This window comes from Panthera onca, chromosome D1 (assembly GCF_046562875.1).
Source record: "Panthera onca isolate mPanOnc1 chromosome D1, mPanOnc1 haplotype 2, whole genome shotgun sequence".
Lineage (NCBI taxonomy): Eukaryota > Metazoa > Chordata > Mammalia > Carnivora > Felidae > Panthera > Panthera onca.
The window spans coordinates 4,226,955-4,243,803 of NC_138348.1; the positions used below are offsets into that span (position 1 = coordinate 4,226,955).

At 63.3% G+C, this 16,849-nt stretch overlaps 1 protein-coding gene across 6 annotated transcripts in view; it reads right to left on the minus strand.

Annotated features, from left to right (window-relative positions):
* The window catches only part of IGHMBP2 (immunoglobulin mu DNA binding protein 2), a 97,364-nt gene that overhangs the window by 72,915 nt on the left and 7,600 nt on the right, over positions 1 to 16,849 (minus strand). For 3 of the 6 annotated variants that reach the window (XM_081790222.1, XM_081790223.1, XM_081790224.1), the window contains 11 exons: positions 16,493 to 16,656; positions 13,795 to 13,995; positions 12,074 to 12,221; positions 10,481 to 10,655; positions 7,672 to 7,854; positions 7,230 to 7,348; positions 6,716 to 6,810; positions 5,655 to 5,778; positions 3,982 to 4,827; positions 1,822 to 2,208; positions 1,574 to 1,746 (listed from right to left, as the gene is read on the minus strand). In XM_081790222.1, coding sequence (XP_081646348.1) covers positions 1,574 to 1,746; positions 1,822 to 2,208; positions 3,982 to 4,827; positions 5,655 to 5,778; positions 6,716 to 6,810; positions 7,230 to 7,348; positions 7,672 to 7,854; positions 10,481 to 10,655; positions 12,074 to 12,221; positions 13,795 to 13,995; positions 16,493 to 16,656 — 2,615 coding nt within the window. The other 3 variants (XM_078433790.2, XM_078433791.2, XM_078433792.2) reach the window with 3 other exon arrangements.

Below are 16,849 nucleotides of genomic sequence, written 5' to 3' on the forward strand. Positions count from 1 at the left end.
CCCACCGCCCGGCACCAGGGACCAGCACAGGCCATGCCAGTAACGCACACTGGCCTCCCAAACCTGGCATCTGGCCATTTCTAAACATTCTGGATGAAAATCTTTCTAGAACACCATACGCTTTGTCAACAGGCATCGACAGACTGCACACCTGTGTGTGGAGAAAGTGTGCATGTGCCGGGGGGGAGGGGGGGAGGCGAAGGGGAGGAAGGGTGTGAGGGAGAGGAAAAGAATGAGGGAGGAGGTGAGGGGAAGAGAAGAAGGAGAGGGGAGGGGGGAGGGGGGAGGGGAGAGAGGGGGGAGGGGAGAGAGGGGGGAGGGGGGAGGGGAAGGGGGAGGAAAAGAAAAGGGGGGAGGGGAAGAGAAAGGGGGGGGAGGAAGAGAGAGGAAGGGAGGGAAGGGAGAGTGAGAAGGAGAGGAAGTAGGGGAGAAGGGGAGGGGGAGGGTGGGAGAAGAGGGGGAGAGGGGGGAGAAGGAGAGGGAAAGATGAGGAAGGAAAGAGAGAGAGGTGTGGAGGGGGTAGAGAAAGGGAGAGAGGGTGAAGGAGGAGAAGAGGTGAGGAGGTGGGAGAGAGCAGGGGAGGGGAGAGAAGGGGGGAGAGAGGGGAAAAGAGGGAGGGAGAGGGGAGGGAGGAGACCCTTTCCAGGGTCGGAGGCAGCAGAGCTCCCTGCGGGCAAGCACTACAACCCCTGACCCAGAGCGTAGGGACACCGTGAGGACCCCCACGTAGGTGGCCCAGGACGGTGACGTCCCAGGTGCCACGATCCCTCCCCTGTGCCCGCCCCTCCCTCTCCCTCCGAGAGCCCCACTGCCTTCCTCCCACGGCCCAAACCAGAAACCCCGGGGCCACCGTGCGCCCTCCTTCCCCTTCTCATCGTCACCTACAACCACTTCAGGGGCCCAGGGGCCCCCTCCACGCCCCCCACTGCCCGCCCCAGGGGAGGCCCCAGGACCTCCCAGCCTTGCCGGCGGCCTCCTCCGCACCCCGGCCAGGTCTCCAACGCTCCCCGCAGCTTCCAGAGCCAGGCCCTCTCAGCCTCCACCCCTGACCCCCTGCCCCCTGCTCTGCTCCCAGCTGCATGCATGCGCCCCCTCCCCGGGGGCCTGCCCACATGCCCTCCCCGGCCCGGCTCCCCACCCCTGCTGCCAGAGGCCCTCCCTCCACACACTCGGCACCCGACACCATCCACTGCTCTCACACCCAGGTCCCCACGGCCCGTGCCCCCCCGGGCGGAGATCCCAGCCATTCCTGCTCAAGGAACGAATGAAGCAGCAGCCAGGCAGCCAGCCCGTTTCAGACCGTGGGCCAGAGGCCCCAGCTCCCCTCTACTATGCCACCGAAAGACCCCAAACGCGCTTAAACAAGATCCTCTCTGCCCGGAACTCCCACCGGCTGGGTTTGTAATGTGACGCGTCAGAAACCAAGCCCAGGTCTGTGTCCGCTTTAAAAGACTCCGTGCTCGTGACCCGCTACCCTTTCTGTCGGGAGCGCATCTGGCCAGGACCGAGCCCCGGAGACACGGCCCCACCGTCCCCCCGCCCAGCGCCCCGAGCCCCAGCAGGGCCAGCGCACCTCCGGCAGGTGGTGGCTGAGGCAGAAGCGGCGGCCACAGTGCAGGCAGAGCTGACCCAGGGTCGCGACGCTGGCTGTGCACTTAGCAAGGCCGCAGGTGTTATCGGCCTTCACGGCGGCCGATACCAGGGCGTCGAAGTCCTCCTCGCCGGGCAAGTCTATGGCCACGTGTCCTAGGGGAAGAAAAGCGTCACTCACGCGGGGGGGAAGGACACAGAAGCAGGACGAGAACCCCCCGCTGGACCCACCTTCACCCCCACGGAGCCGCTCTGCCCAGCTTCCTGCCTTCGGGCTCAGTGAACAGGCAATGACCCTCCGTCCGGCCCGGTGTCCGTCCAGCCCGGGGCGGCCCTTCCTCAGCGAGCTAGTAACCGTCACCGCCAGGAGGTGCGAGCACCGTGCGGACTCCCCGGAAGGAGTGGCGGCCCACGGAGAGCGCCTCTGGAAAGCACATCCTCTTCCGCTGAGCACACGTTTAAAGACAAGAACGCGCCTCACGCCATCGACTGCACAAACGAAACCCAACGGACGCTGCCGTACCCGGGACGGCCAGGTGAACCACGGCGTAGTCACGGGCCCCAGCGCCAGGGGGCCGTAAGCTTCCTGACCAGGCACGCACAAGTCCTGGAAAGTTCCTGCGGAACGCTCACGGGTGGAAAAGAACACGAGGTCACACGCACCCGTAACTCTGTGGGACACACGCCCCCACCACAAACGCACACGCAGACACAGACACGCAGGGAACACGGCGCGGGGGGGGCACCAGCCAGGTGGCTCTCGTCAGTTATGCGGCTGACGGGCACGGACAAGGCGAGGCAGCCGTTTCCCCGAGCAGATTCTCTACGAGAGGCGCACCGCGGGGCCAGGTACACGGGCCAGGTCAGCCTCGGAGGGGACGGGGGAGGGGGGCAGCCGGCACACCACAGGGCCTCCCAGTGCCCCCGCTGCAGCCACTGCCACCCTTCCGGGCAGGGCCACCTGTGAAGGGGGACGTGCCCCTCCCCGTCCCCCCGGACGGGCCGTGGTAGAAGGCGAGCTCTACGGAGGGCAAGGCGGGCCAGATGTGCTGATGCCCCAGGAGCAGCACCAGGGGAGCTCGGAGAAGGCCCGAGAAGGTGCTGGCTGCTCACTGGCAACCTCGGGAAAGGGACACGCCGCAGGGACCAGGCAGACGGCGTTCGGGCCCCAACCGGAAAATGAGATCTCATCGACAGAGCGCTGACCGCTTCTACCACGGGCCTGAGCACCTGTCATTCCCCCAGCCCTCCAGAGGGACAGGCAGCCCTTGATCACTCAGTGGCACCCTTCCCCGCGGGGGCCCCCAGCCGTGGCCCGAGGGGCCCGCTCAGACTGGCCTCTGCTTCTCAGCTGCTGGGACCTCGGCACAGCCTCTGGGGACCCGTCCTGCTGGGTCACGCTCTGACCTGAGCGGCAAGGCGAAATCGGGAGGCGGCTTGAAGGAACGCTTCAAAACTAAGCAGTGCTACCGTCCCCTACATGGGGCAAAGTCTCTCCAGGATGCTCTGTCCTCAACTGACCACCCCACACACCTTCTCCCAGGTCCTCCTGTCATCTCGTCCCGGCATCTGCCCTCACTCAGCTGCACGGCACTCAGCACCTTCTTGGTGTGGTTTAAGGAGGCACCTGACATTTCCACCCTCTGCCAGAACACCCATTCCTGGGCGGCAGGGCTGACCTCGCTCCCCAGCACACGGCCGGGCGCCTAGAGGCCACTAAGTCCCCCAGAATGACATCGGCTGCACCCCCCGCTCTGCGGTGCTTTCACAGACCAGGAATCGCGCTTGTGATTCCCACGCGGCTTTGCTCCCGGGAATTCGGTGAAAGAAGGGAACGCTCGGTGGCCCTGCTCAGAGGACAACAGCGGGAGTACGACTTTACCCAGAGTCTGCAGGAAATCCACGTCATGCCCGTGGATGCCCCACCACTGCGCGGGACGGGGGCAGAGCAAACAGCCCCACAGGGCAGCGCAGGACGCAGGCGGCCCCCTTCCTGGGATGGGGACCCGGGACGGCGGACGAGCGAGCTGGGCTGTGAGCGAACGAGGCTGCCGCCCGCACGGGGGTCCGTAACTGCCCGAGGGCTCCTGCATGCAGTCCTCGTCCCCTCCTCCTGGCTCTTGCACCCCGACGGCTGCCTACCTGCCAGGCCCCACCTGAGGAGCCGGGGGGGGGGGGGGGGGGGGGGCGGCAGAGGCCACTGTGGCCAATCGCCGCCCTCGGGGAGCTCACACCTAACTGATCACAAACAAGGCGCGGGACGCGGAATCAGGGCCGTGGCACCAAGAGAAAGTCCCAATTCTGGGGGAGGGGGCGGGGGACTTCAAACGGGGCAAACGCCCCCGTTAAGGGGACACCGAGCTTGCGCTCTCCTCAGGTAAACTCGCTTACCTTTTGCTTCTTTTTTCTTTTTCTTCTCCGGTAACTTGCGCGGCCCTGAGCGCGAGGCCCGCTGCCCCTGCTCGGCCTGCGGCTCCCGCCGGCTCTTCTCCCTCTGCAGCCTTTCCAGGTGCAGAGCCTTCAGATCCGGGGGGTCCCGGCCGCTCTGCTCCCCGGGAGGGGGCTCCGCCTCCGTGGGGCCGGGGGCCGTGGGGCCGCCCGCTGGAGGCGGCGGGGCAGGCGGGGCCCTCTTGCTCACGGTTATGAACCTCTTCTTCCCTTCGCCGGCGCTGTCGTGCCTCAGCCCGTGCTCCTCCGCTATCTGGTGGATCCACATCCTGTCGTGGGAGTTCAGGGACGCGGGAAACTCCAGCCGCGTGTTCTCACTCGCCACAAACTCCGCTATCTCGGCCCTGAAGCGGTCCGCGCGGTCTCCGCCGTCCGCGGCCTCCGGGCAGAGGCCGCCTCCGTTGAGGCTGGGCTGAGACCCGACCTCAGGGCCCGAGGGCTTCCCGCCAGGCGTCTTCCGCTGCAGCCCGGCGGCCGCCAGGGCCTCCTGGACCCCCTCCCGCGGCCGGCTTCCAGGAGGCTTCCCGGCAGCCGCGGCCGGATCCCGGGGCCTCGCACCAGCTTGGCCGTGGCCCTGGGAACTCTCGTGGGAGTAGTTTTCAGGGACGATGTCATCGAGATACTCAAAGGCCGTGCGCACCTCGCCGTGCTCCGTGAAGTGATCCACCAGGGTCTTCAGAAAGGCGTGGTTGTTAACGGTGCGCGAATCACACACGACCGCCACGTGGCGCCGAGCGCGGGTGACGGCCACGTTGATCCGCCGGTCCTCGGCAAGGAAGCCCACTTCGCCTGCAAACGAGGCCGCGGTGAGTGGCCGAGCAGACCCGAGACCGAGGAACAGGAAATCAACGCTTCTGCCCACCGCGGGGATCAGCCGACACCCCCTCTGGCGACCGCCGGGACATCAGGCCCGCGCAGACTCCCCGCTGCCCGACCCCGGCTGCCCAGGTCTGGCCCCACGGCACCCGGTCCGGGTGTGGGACCCCCAAACCATCGGTCACTTCCAAGTACGGGCTCCTCCCTCCGCCCAGCCCAGGGGGTGGCTGCAGCCGAGACCCGGGAAAGCGAGGGGGATTCTCCAGCGGCTTCTCCCCCCGTCCCCCGTCTACCCCACCTCTCTTGTCTGCCTCCAACCTTCCACTGAAAGCGCCTTACAGAGCCCACACAAGCCCTTTCAGGGTCCCACACGCCCTCCACACGGAGGACCCACAAGCCCCAGTGGCAGAAACACCAGGCCCTGAGACCAACTTCACCTTGAGGCCAAAAGCCAGGCTCCGTGCCTCAGCCCCGCCGCCCGCCCCCGGGGCAGGATGCCAGGTGGTCCAAGCATACCCGCACCTGCACGCTGCTCAGCCTCCAGCTCTGCCCTACCCCCCACCCCCCAGAACACCCAGCTCACAGGCAGCCCCTCGGGATCCTCCCGGCCCCGGCGGCTCCGGTCAGGGCCTCACTGCACCCCACGCCTGCCGGCTCTCTCGCCCGCCTCTCACCCGACGCTGAGCTCACGGAGGCCACACTCGCACCGCCCTGCACAGCCCGGAGCAGAAATCTGGTACGCACCCCCCGGACGACCCTCCTCTGTGCTTCCCCAGAGGAGTCTGCTGAGCCCCACGTACCTTTCCTATTGGATCTGACGAAGGACAGGACCACAGCCTCCTTCTCTCGGCCTTGGAAGCCATCGACCGACTTAATTTCAAGCTCGGGGTGCCTGTGAGCGAGGCTCTGCCTGAGCAGGTCCACCTGGAACACCAAGCAAGGCCGCGTCCCCATCGCAGCTCAGGCCGGGGCGGCCCTGACACTCCGCCCTTGGACTCCGCCGAGGGCCTCAGCCTGCAGAACCAAAACCACTGCACGGAAGCCCTGCAGAGCCCCGGAGCCGCTGTCTGACAGGTGTCCGTGAACGCACAAGGCAGCGCGTGAACAGGTCGGACGTGACCCACGCCCCAGCACTGACATCACACCAGCTCTTCTGGCTCACGACAGCCACCTGCCTCAGACGCCCCTTGGTGTGGTGTCCACACGCCGGGAAGGGGTGGCAGCCCGCCCACGGACCCCACGACACCCTGCCGTGGCCGCATCTTTCCCACCAAAGAAGACGGGCTTTGCTGATAAGCCCACAGGCGCCGAGAGAGAAGACGTGAGCAGAAAAGAAAGGAGTGAGCATGGGTCGTTCTGCTGGCCCACCCCCACCCCTCCTCCAGGCGGCACCCCGATCTTCCTGTCCACCCACGCTCGTCCCAGGAAGCACAGACAGCGCCCCCGCCCAGAGGTGGGCAAGGACCCCGCACCAGCCACGGCAACCAGCTCAGGGATGGGGACCCGAGCCCGACACAGAAGATCCAAAGCTGAGACCCTGTGGGAGATGCTGTGGAGGGTCAGGCGGTCCCCGGGGCCGCCCCGTAAGGACAGCGCCCCCGGACAGGGCTACCGGGAAGTTGGCCAGAAAACAAAGCCAACCAGGGAAGCAGGTTGACATCAGGGCGGGGCAGACAAGTTAGAGCAAGTAAAACGGACGGACGGACGGACGGACAGAGGCTCTTGCTGAGGTCACGTGAGCCCCGGATCCGGTCGTGAGGTGGTCGATTCCACCTGGAGTTTGCAGTCAGAAGAGACCGTGAATCACCCCTTTCCCGTCAGCCGCAGCCCGGGGACACCGGCAGAGGGGGCCCTCTCGCACCTGGAGGTTGTACGGTGTGATGACGGCAATGTCGCTCGCTCGGACGCCAGCCTCCACCAAGGCCCGGACGTGCAGGCTGACGAGACGCACCTCGCCTGGGGAGCAAGCAGGCCGCGGGTCCAGGTCACGCCCTCGTTGGTGCCGGTTTCTTCCGGACTCCGCCCGCCCCGGCCAGCGGACCCAGCGTCGGCCTGGGGCACTGCCGGGTCGCAGGCCGGCCGGCTGGAGCCGGCAAGGACGTGGGCCCCGTGACGTTGGGTGCAAGCCGGCGGGCTGGGACCTCGGGGGAGCAGGGACCACCCCGTTCACCCTCCCGGGCCGGCTCCTTCGCCGAAGCAGCACCACCCGCCGAGAAGGGCACCGCGCGCTCCCGTCTGGCCGGAACCCCGCAGCTCACCGGGGGACCCCCTCCTCCTCCCCGCTAAGGTCCACAATCGCAGGCCCTCTGCTGTCCACACAGAGGAGCTCAGGGTCCGTCCAAACCCAAAGGCTGGCCCTGCCCAAGCAGGCTCACCAGGGTTCCCCTTAGACTGGTCGTCCTCCTCTTCGAGTTCAAAGAGCCCGCAGCCGGCCGTGTCCACGAGCAGCAGGGGGATGCCCGTCTCCTCCGTGGCGGCCACCCCGGGGAGGTCCCTGCACCGCGGGCGGACACTGAACACGTGAGGCCAGGGCAACGAAGCAGAGCCGGGGCCCTCCCGACAGGACTGACGCTTCCCTTCGCCCCGTCTGGTGCGGGCCCTTCCCTCTGGAGGACGAGGAGCCCCGGGAGCACCGGAGACCGAGCGCCCCCCGCTGGAGCTCCCCAGGGCCAGGCCCCTCCCCCCTCCCCCCTCCCGGAAACCGGCCTCGGGGGCGACTCTGAAGTCTTTACAGCGCGTGGTTCGGGGGACACAGGGGACTCCGGGGCACGAGGACCCAGCAGGGCGGGCCGGGGAGGGCACGAGCGGGTCACTCACCGCAGGAGGTGGCCCGCCACGGAAGGGTGGGCGGTGAGCCGCCCGTGGTACAGGGCCTCGGAGGCCCACTGCATGATGGCCCGGTGCATGCGGTACTGCACCGTCAGCGTCCGCACCACGCCCGCGCCCCGCTCCGCCGCCAGGCGCTCCATCAGGCTGCGCGCCAGGCCCGCCGCCGCAGCCCTGCCCCGAGAGAGGAACCGGGAAGGGGCGCCTGGGTTCCCCCCGTCCCGCCTGACACCGGCCCCCAAACCTCGGGACCCGGCTCCGCCCCAGTCCCCGCCTAAAGTGAAGGGCGTGCTCGGCTGAACACCGGCCCCCAGAGAAGCCCGGGTCCCGAGCCTGGGACCTGCGAACGTGTGACCCTCCGAGCGCGAAGCTAAGGTGGGCCCGGGGCCGCCACGGGCTCCTCCTCAGAGGGTCAGGGCAGAGAAGACGGGACCGGAGGGCGGGAGTCGCTGCCGGGGGCTCCGCAGGGGCCCCGAGGGAAGGGGGCGGCCCCTCTGCCGGCTGGAAGAGGCCGACAAGTGAATCCTCCCCCGCAGCTTCCAGAAGGAACCCGTCCCTGCCCACGCTTGGATTTGAACCCACCGAGGAAGCCTTCCGACTTTTGATTTCCAGAACCGCGGAACAACGAACCCGCGCAAACCTACCTCGTCCGCATCTGTGATGATCTAGCGCAGCGGCAACAGCGAGCTGCTACGGGTAAACTTTTCCACAGCCGATACCCTCGGCCGCAAGTAATCCCTTGCTAAGCACAACCGCAGCTTAACGTGCTGGGCGCTTCCTGCGTCCCGGGTGCCGCTCTGCACCCCTGATACTTGTCAACCTAACGCCCACAAAACCTGAGGCGGGGGTCACCGCTGCGCTTGCCCCTTCCCTAGGAGGAGAGTGCGACCAGAGAGGTGAAGGGAGCAGCTCAAGGCCGCCCAGCCAGCGATCTCCGGAGTCGCCGTCTTAACCACAGCTCTCGCCGCGTGGGTGACACTAAAACCAGGGGACGCTTGCTCATTCTAGCTCGGGGGCCCTTCCCCGGAAGCTCGTAAGATCTCGCGCTTTACCTTTTGTGATAAAGGCGTCCACCAAAAACGACGCCAGAGACGCGAGTGAAGAGGTTACCGGTCCCAACGGCAAACACGGAAGCACCCAGCACGTGTCCCCCTGACACTCTGCCCCCTAGACACAGAGGATCCCTGCTCCCAAGGGCACAGCCCCAGACGTCCTCCCCACAAAGGTCTGTGGAGGACAACGCGGTCTTTCAAGGACCCCCGGGACCCCGGAACAGACCGCTCCTGTCCTGCAGTCTGCACGCTGACTCCCACCGCGGGGGCCGTTCCCCGGCCAGGACCAACTTCCCAAACGCAGTCCCCGGTTGCCAGCCACACCGCGTGGATGGGACGCCCTCTCTCTCTGAGGGATCCTGACCTGACGCCCCCCCCCCCCCGCTCCGGGGGCCGCACCCCCCTCCGGCAAGGCTCCACCCGACAGACACGGTGTGGGCACATCCCCCACATCTCCGAGGGCTGCTGGACCTCAGAACAAGTAGGGAGCGTCCCGCGGTCAAGCGCGGCCCGTCCACACTCACCCCGAAGGAGAGGCCGGGCTCAGGCAGCAGGGGGACAAGAAGAAAGCCCCCTGCGTGCAGGGAGAGCCCCGGCGCCGGGCTCTGGGAGTCTCCTGTCCCCCCGCCTCGGGGGTGGCTGGAGCGGCCACGGTCCCGGGTGCACTTAGAGACGCGCTTGGGTCAGAGATACCCACGTGCTGGCTGTGGTCCCGGCTGCACACGACTTCCATTCTAGGTGGACCAGCCAGGGAACGGACAGAGAGACACGCACCACCGCCAGAGCGCGCTCAGGAACGCGCAGCTGTAACAAGGGACCCGCAGGGGGTGGGGACGCGCTGAGGCGGGGGGCGGGCAGGGACCCGCCGGCAGTGGGGACGCGCTGAGGTGGGGTGGTCACGGGAGCCCGCGAAGTGGGCTCATCTGAGAAAGTACTGAGTGGAGGGAGGGCATGGCCACCCAGGGTCCGGGAAGGAGCCGTCCGGACGGGGACAGCAAGGACAGAGGCCGGTGTGGCCGAAGCGGTGCGGGAGGGGTGGCAAGACCAGTGCAGCTCGGCAACGGCAGGGACCGCTGTGTCTCTACAGAGACCCTCCTGTGGCCCAGGTCAAAGGACGCGCCTACAGGTCAGGACTGGAAGAACCCGTGCCAGGCCGTGCGCCAACGAACCCGGAGGCCAGCCGGCCCGCCCACAGGGGCGCCTCCCTTGGCTCAGGAAGGCTCGCCTGGCGGGAACGGGCACATCAGCCCGCCGGTCTCGCCAGAGAAGCTCCGTGCCACCAGCACGACCGGCCACGGCGCCGGGTGCTGACGCTACGGACAGGCGTGTGGCGGCCATGACCCCCGACCTCAGGAGTACACGGTGGGATCGCCTGACCTCTAAACAAGTACGCGCAATAAAACGGGTGCTAGGGCTTGGGGCGCCCGGGTGGCTCAGTGGGTTAAGCGTCCGACTTCGGCTCAGGTCATCATCTCCCAGCTCATGAGTTCGAGCCCCACGTTGGGCTCTGTGCTGACGGCTCAGAGCCTGGAGCCGGCTTCGGATTCGATGTCTCCCTGTCTCTCTGCCCCGCCCCTGCTCACTCACGCGCGCACTCTCTTTCTCAAAAATAAACACTAAAAAAAAAAACGGGCGCGAGGGGCTGTCATCAGGAACGTGCAGGAGGGCACGTCAGGGCCGCTGCGCCCAAGGAGAGACGGAAGGGGTGGCGGGTGAGGGCCGAGGAGCGCCACGGGCAGGGGTCTTACTTGGGGGACACGATGGTGGGCGGCAGCTGTTTGTGATCTCCGGCCAGGATGCACTTCCCGGCCTTCAGCAGGGGGATCCAGCAGCTGGCTTCGAGGGCCTGGGCGCACTCGTCGATGACCACCACGTCGAAGTGGCCGTCGGGCAGCAGCTTCAGAGGGCCGTCGGGAGAAGCGCCTGGTGGAAATCGGAACCGTGAGCCTTCACAGAAGGTGCCAGAGGCCGCACCCACGCCGGACGAGGCCGCGACGGGCCGGGGGTTTCAGAACCCAGCCTGGCATGAAGACTGTGTGAGAAGCACTGGGCGTCTTAGAATAAAAACGGGGAAGGTCACGAGAAACCTCCCGTTCCGGCCCACCTGCGTCTAAGTGTGAGCACTGGCCCCCTGGCCAAGGGCCACTCCCACAGTCCAATCGCCAGAATCGATCTCCCCCTTGGGTCTGGGCCCAAGTCCCCGGAAGAGTGTCTCTTTTCTAAGTATTATTCCTGTATCATTTTCTGAATTTCGAGCTTAATTAATTCCCCTCTCTGCTGCTCTCCCAGACGTACCGAACAGTAAACTGAACGTCCATCCAGGGGGAAGCCTCCGTGTGTCTGACGGCACGAAAGCACAGCCCCGGCTCCTCCTCGGAACAGCAGTGCCGTGGCAAGAGCTCACGTGTGAGGATGACCCGGGCCCCGCGCCAACCCCCACAGACAGCAGTGAGCCCGGGCAGGGCCCCCAACCCTGAACCTCTCTCATCTACAAACGTGGGCACCGCCTGTATCGCACAGGACGGCTCCCGAGACCAGACGCTCAACCAGCTGGGCCACCCAGTGGCTACTAAACCAACTAAACCCTGTGTTAGTTAGGTTCTCCACAGAAACACAGAAGCAGAGGCAGGCTCTGAGCTGTCAGCCCAGAGCCCGACATGGGGCTTGAACCCACGAACCGTTAAGATTACGACCTGAGCTGAAGTCAGGCGCTCAACCCACCACGAAACACAACCTATGGGATGTTATATGTATACCTTAATATAACATAGCGATTTTTTGTAAGGAATTTGCTCCTGCAGTTATGGAGACTGACAAGTACTTGGGACTCAAACTCACCGACCGCGAGATCATGACCTGAGCCGAAGTCGGTCGCTTAACCGACTGACTGAGCCACCCAGGCGCCCCTGGAGGCACTTGACTCTACGGTACTTGCTGGAAGGCGGGTTCGGGCCTGCACAGCCCGGACGCCCCCGCTAATCACTGTCCTGACAAAGTGTCAAATTACCGACAGCAGGAAGGAAACAAGTGAGGTCGCCCGAGATGCTACACGCTGTCAAAGAAGGGGAAAGAGTGAACGCTAGACCTACAAATGCAATCACGTAGACTCAACGAACAGATTCCTTGGAAGATGCCAGCTGGCTCCACGAGCAGGAATGTGGGCGCCCCCGTACCGATTCGAGAAACGTCCTTACAGGAAGACCGCAGGCCCGAAGCCTTCCCTGGGAACCCTACCCGACACCGACGGACGGTTTTATGCAAACCCGCCCCCCGCAGCCTGTGGGAGGAACCGCGCCTCCGTCAAGGGGGCCCCCCGGAAGCGGGGCGCACGCCCCCCTCACCTGTGTTCGTTGCCAGCACCACGGCTGCCGACCTGAGGCTCTCCAGCATGGCGGCCTCCTCCCTCTCCTTCAGCTCTTTCCGTAACAGCTTGATTTCGTTCCAGAAACTACTCTTCTCTCTCTTATCCTGGGTCTGCCTGTTCTTCAACTACAAAGGAAAGCCAAGTAAACATAAGTATTTGGACGTGACTTTGCACCTGCTTAGCTCTTTCTCGCTCCCAAAGCGCTTCTGTTTACAACCAGCGGGTCCACCGCGTGAAGTTCCTTGAGGGGCACTAAGATGTCAAAAACCTTTCTCGACGGAGCAAACAGATACACGCAGGTGACCGAGCACCTGACGCCCTCTGTGGCCTTACAGCTGCTGTCACCTGCACCGGCAGAGGCAGAGAGACAAAGGCCAGGTCCTCGAAGCAGATGGTGTCTTGAACTGTAAGCTCACACAAAACCGGAAATTGGGCCCTGCCCGACCCTGCACGGAATTGCCACACACGCCCGTGCAACGAAGAGCACCTGCCAGCCCAGGATTTGGGTTTTTCGCTGCTTACAGAGGAGAGGCTGCACGCCAGTTTCCACTCCACATCTGCCAAGGGAGTAACAGCTCTTCCCGGGCCTATAAAATGCTTAGCTAAGCCCCAACTTCCTGCAATACTAAAAAAGACATCCTTCCTTATCTGTGGTTCCTGCTTTGGAGCACAGGGTTTCCAGGGCTGGCAGAGGGGTTTTACTGCACCTCCCTTACGGAGAAGATCCCGAAAGCACTGATTAAACAGGAACAAGAAGTGAAATCATCCGCATTTGCAACGGAGGAAATACCATCGCTGCACATTCCCACGCCACCTGTACCCTTGAATGACATGTTTTCAACTCGTCCCCACCTCTGCTGGGCCCACGCTGGCATCCCGTGCGCCATCCCACTATCCCGCAGGCCCGCGGGAAGGCTGACTCACAGCCCTGTGGGGCGGGGACACGGAGGAGGCCACGCCAACGTGAGGCCGTGAGGCCGGCTGACAGTGAGCAAACCAAGCGGACGTTAAGTCACAGGACCACGGAGTTCCAGAGCCCCAACTTACAAGAAGAAACACGTCTCCGCCTGACCCACTGCCTGCTGCGTCTCTTCCACAGGGAGGGTGTAAAATGGACCAGAGACTGGGAGGATGAATAAATTTTGAATTTTTATTCTCAGGCCGCTGGGTATTTTCTTGCCGACGTGACCCAGCCAGCAAGATCCGATGAGGTCCTCTTGAAGACGACCCCCCACCTACTCACGAAACTACCTTGACAACAGTCGAGTCCCTACAAGATGCCGAGTACAAGTCTCTACCAAAAACAGGCAGCCCTTCCTTTCTTAGTAAAACTTGGGGGAAAAATTTTTTAATGGGCCATCCTGATATCTGGAATTTTTTTTAAATGTTCGTTTTTGAAAGAGAGAGAGGGAGTGCACGAGCTGGGGAAGGACAAAGAGAGAGGGAGACACAAAATTCGAGGCAAGTACCAGGCTCCGAGCCGTCAGCACAGAGCCCAATGCGGGGCTTGAACCCATGAAGCCATGAGATTATCACCTGAGCCGAAGTCGGACGCTTAACCGACTGAGCCGCCCAGGCGCCCCCTAATATTTGAAATTCTCAGAGGAGCTGACGGAGGCCAAAAAAAAGCAAGAGAAACACAGACAGAAATGTCTCCCGGGAGAGACCTCAGATGAGAAGGCACACAGAGGGACGTACGAAGGCCTGATCGATGTCCTTTCTGATGTCTGCGATGATCTGGGCGCTGTCGCTGCGTGCCAACACGGCGTCGAGGGAGTGCTGCTGAATGCAGTCCAGCAGCCGGGCGGGGTGCCCGAGGCGCAGGACCTTCTGCTGACACCGCGCCAGCCGCTCTGCCAGGTTATCCACGGCGACGTTAGAGGGGGCACAGCACAGCACCTGGGGAAGCAAGGCTCGCGTTCGGTGACTTCTTTAACCACTCAAGTTCCCGCTAAAACGGACCAAGACCAAGGGAGGAGGATCGGAGCGTGTACAAGAGGTCGTGTCAACGCATAAACACGCAGACGCAAGCATGAGTGGACACGCCCCACAGGACACGTGCTACAGGGGCGTCTGGTGGTTCAGTCAGGGGAGCGTCTAACCCTCGATTTTTGGCTCAGGTAATGACCTCACAGTTCGGGAGTTCGAGCCCTGAGTCAGGCCCTGTGATGGCAGCACAGGGCCTGCTTGGGATTCTCTCCTTCCTCTCTGCCCCTCCCCCGCCCACACACACGTGCGCACACACTCTCGCATGCAAAATAAGCATTTAAAAATATGTATTTTTTTTTTTTAAAAAGAACACATGACCGCAGACTGACACAGTATCTGGAACTTTGGTCTTAAGAACTATTGAGGGGCACCTGGGGGGCTCGGTCGGTTAAGCCTCCGACTTCGGCTCAGGTCATGATCTCATGGTTCATTGGGTTCAAACCACAGGACGGGCTGTGTGCTGACAGCTCAGAGCCTGGAGCCTACTTCGGATTCTGCCTCTGTCTCTCTGTCCCTCCCCTGCTCACGTTCTCTTTCTCTCTCAAATATAAAATAAAATATTAAAAAAAAAAAAAAAAGTTTTTCTAAATAACAACTACCAGTGACCAAAATACCAAAAATGTTAAATAATTGGCAACTGGGGGAAAAAAAGGACTCAAAGATTAAAGTGTGCTCTGAAATTATCAGGTTTGAGGGGCGCCTGGGTGGCGCAGTCGGTTAAGCGTCTGACTTCAGCCAGGTCACGATCTCACGGTCCGTGAGTTCGAGCCCCGCGTCAGGCTCTGAGCCCCGCGTCAGGCGCTGGGCTGATGGCTCGGAGCCTGGAGCCTGTTTCCGATTCTGTGTCTCCCTCTCTCTCTGCCCCTCCCCCGTTCATGCTCTGTCTCTCTCTGTCCCAAAAATAAATAAAAAAAAAAAAAAAAAAAAAAAAAAAAACGTTGAAATTATCAGGTTTGAAGCATCCAGCTTCTTACCAATGAAATCACTTTATCAACTCACAAAGCGGTACGAGGGAAAAATCTTTCTGATGGGCTCAATCTTGCGTCTAGAACTCTCCTGTAGTGCCTTCCATCAGCAAAGAAAAACCTGAAGTTCCACCATGAAACACAGGTGGCGGGGGCTCCTGGGGGACTCAGGAGGTCGAGCGTCCGACCCTTAATTTCAGCTCAGGTCACGATCTTACGGTTCGTGAGTTCCAGCCCCGCATCGGGCTCTGCACTCACTGCACAGTGAGAAGCCTTCCGGGGTTCTCTCCCTCTGCCCCTCCCCTTCACGGGCACGCACGCACTCTCTCTCTCTCTCTCTCTCTCTCTCAAAATAAATAAACTTTAAAAACAAAAAGCAGCACGTGGCAGCTGGCAGAGGAGGTGGAGAGGAGAGCCCCCCTGCACACACACAAGCCTCGGTGGCAGGCGCCCCCCCCCCCACCCCCACCCCATCACCTTCACCCCCACCGGGGGCCCGAGCGTGAGCACGAGCGTGTCCTGTTTCACCGTTTATGGAAACGGAAGGCATCCGATCAAACCACCAGACCTGCTTCCCACCAGCGAATGGTCATTCATCCAGTTTTCAAGTGCCACTCACCTGGCGGAAGCCACCGGACAGCCCCGTGACCAAGTGACAGACCTCCCTACGCTCTCGACGGCAGCTCTGCCTTGCGGAGAAGCGTGAGGTACGGAGCAAAGGCTCTGGGGAGCGTGTCTGCCGAGTTCCAATCCTGGCCCTGCCACGCACTGTGACCGGGGCACAGGACCTCAGTGCCTGCTTTCCTCTGGGACCTGGGGGTGCCAACGGTCCCCAGCACCCAGGGTTGCCCCGACCCGAGCGAACACGCAGAGAGCGCTCAGGAGCACTGCGTCGTAAAAAGTCAAGCGTTGACCATCATCGCTCTAATTCTCATCACCATCTGACATGTCTAAACGAGAAAGACTTTCCAAAGTCTTCCACGGGCTCAGAACCCACGAGGACTCACGTGGATGCACACGAGGACAAAAGACCCCGTTGGGACCACTGAAAACGTGCGTGAATAACAGCATACAATCACCCCGTTCCACATCTCGGGAAATCAGTCATCTGGGCACCACACACGGGCGCCCGTTAACGGCAACACGTCTGTCTCCCCCGACCAACCGCAGAGCTCCTGAGGGCACGGACAGACCTGCGCACAGCGCGGGCACAGCAGGCGCGCCGAGCAGGACCCTGCGGACCGATGCTCCCGAGCGTGTGCCCTTCCCAGGCGCCCTGCAGCTGTCAGAGATCCGCCAGGGCCCAGCCCCACGCCCAATCAGTCCACGCTCGGGAACGTTCCTGACCAACCCCAGAGCGCAGGCGAGGACACTGCTGAGCACCCGCGAGCCGGGCACGCGGAACCCCTTCGCCCTGTCGGGGCTCTGGCGCCCACGCCCACCTTTAAGCCCCGTCTCACAGCCTGAAGGATGATCTCGACCACAGTGGTGGTCTTCCCAGTGCCGGGAGGCCCGTGGATGATGGCAAGTTCCTTCTGGGACAGAGCAAAGGAGACGGCTTCCTTCTGGGAGGCGTCCAGGGAGGGGTTACAGAACGGCGGCGGCTCTGCGGGAGGGGCAACACGGTCAGGCTGGGGCCCCGCACCCCCCGGCGCTTCCTCCTTGCAGACGGCGCGGGTGGAAGGAAGCGCACACCAGCCTCCTGGGTCTCCCCGGGCATCAGCCCGTCAACACAGAACCCACCTGCTTTGTCTCCAAAAGCTTCCTCCCAGAACAGGAAGCGGCAGGCTGTGGACCAC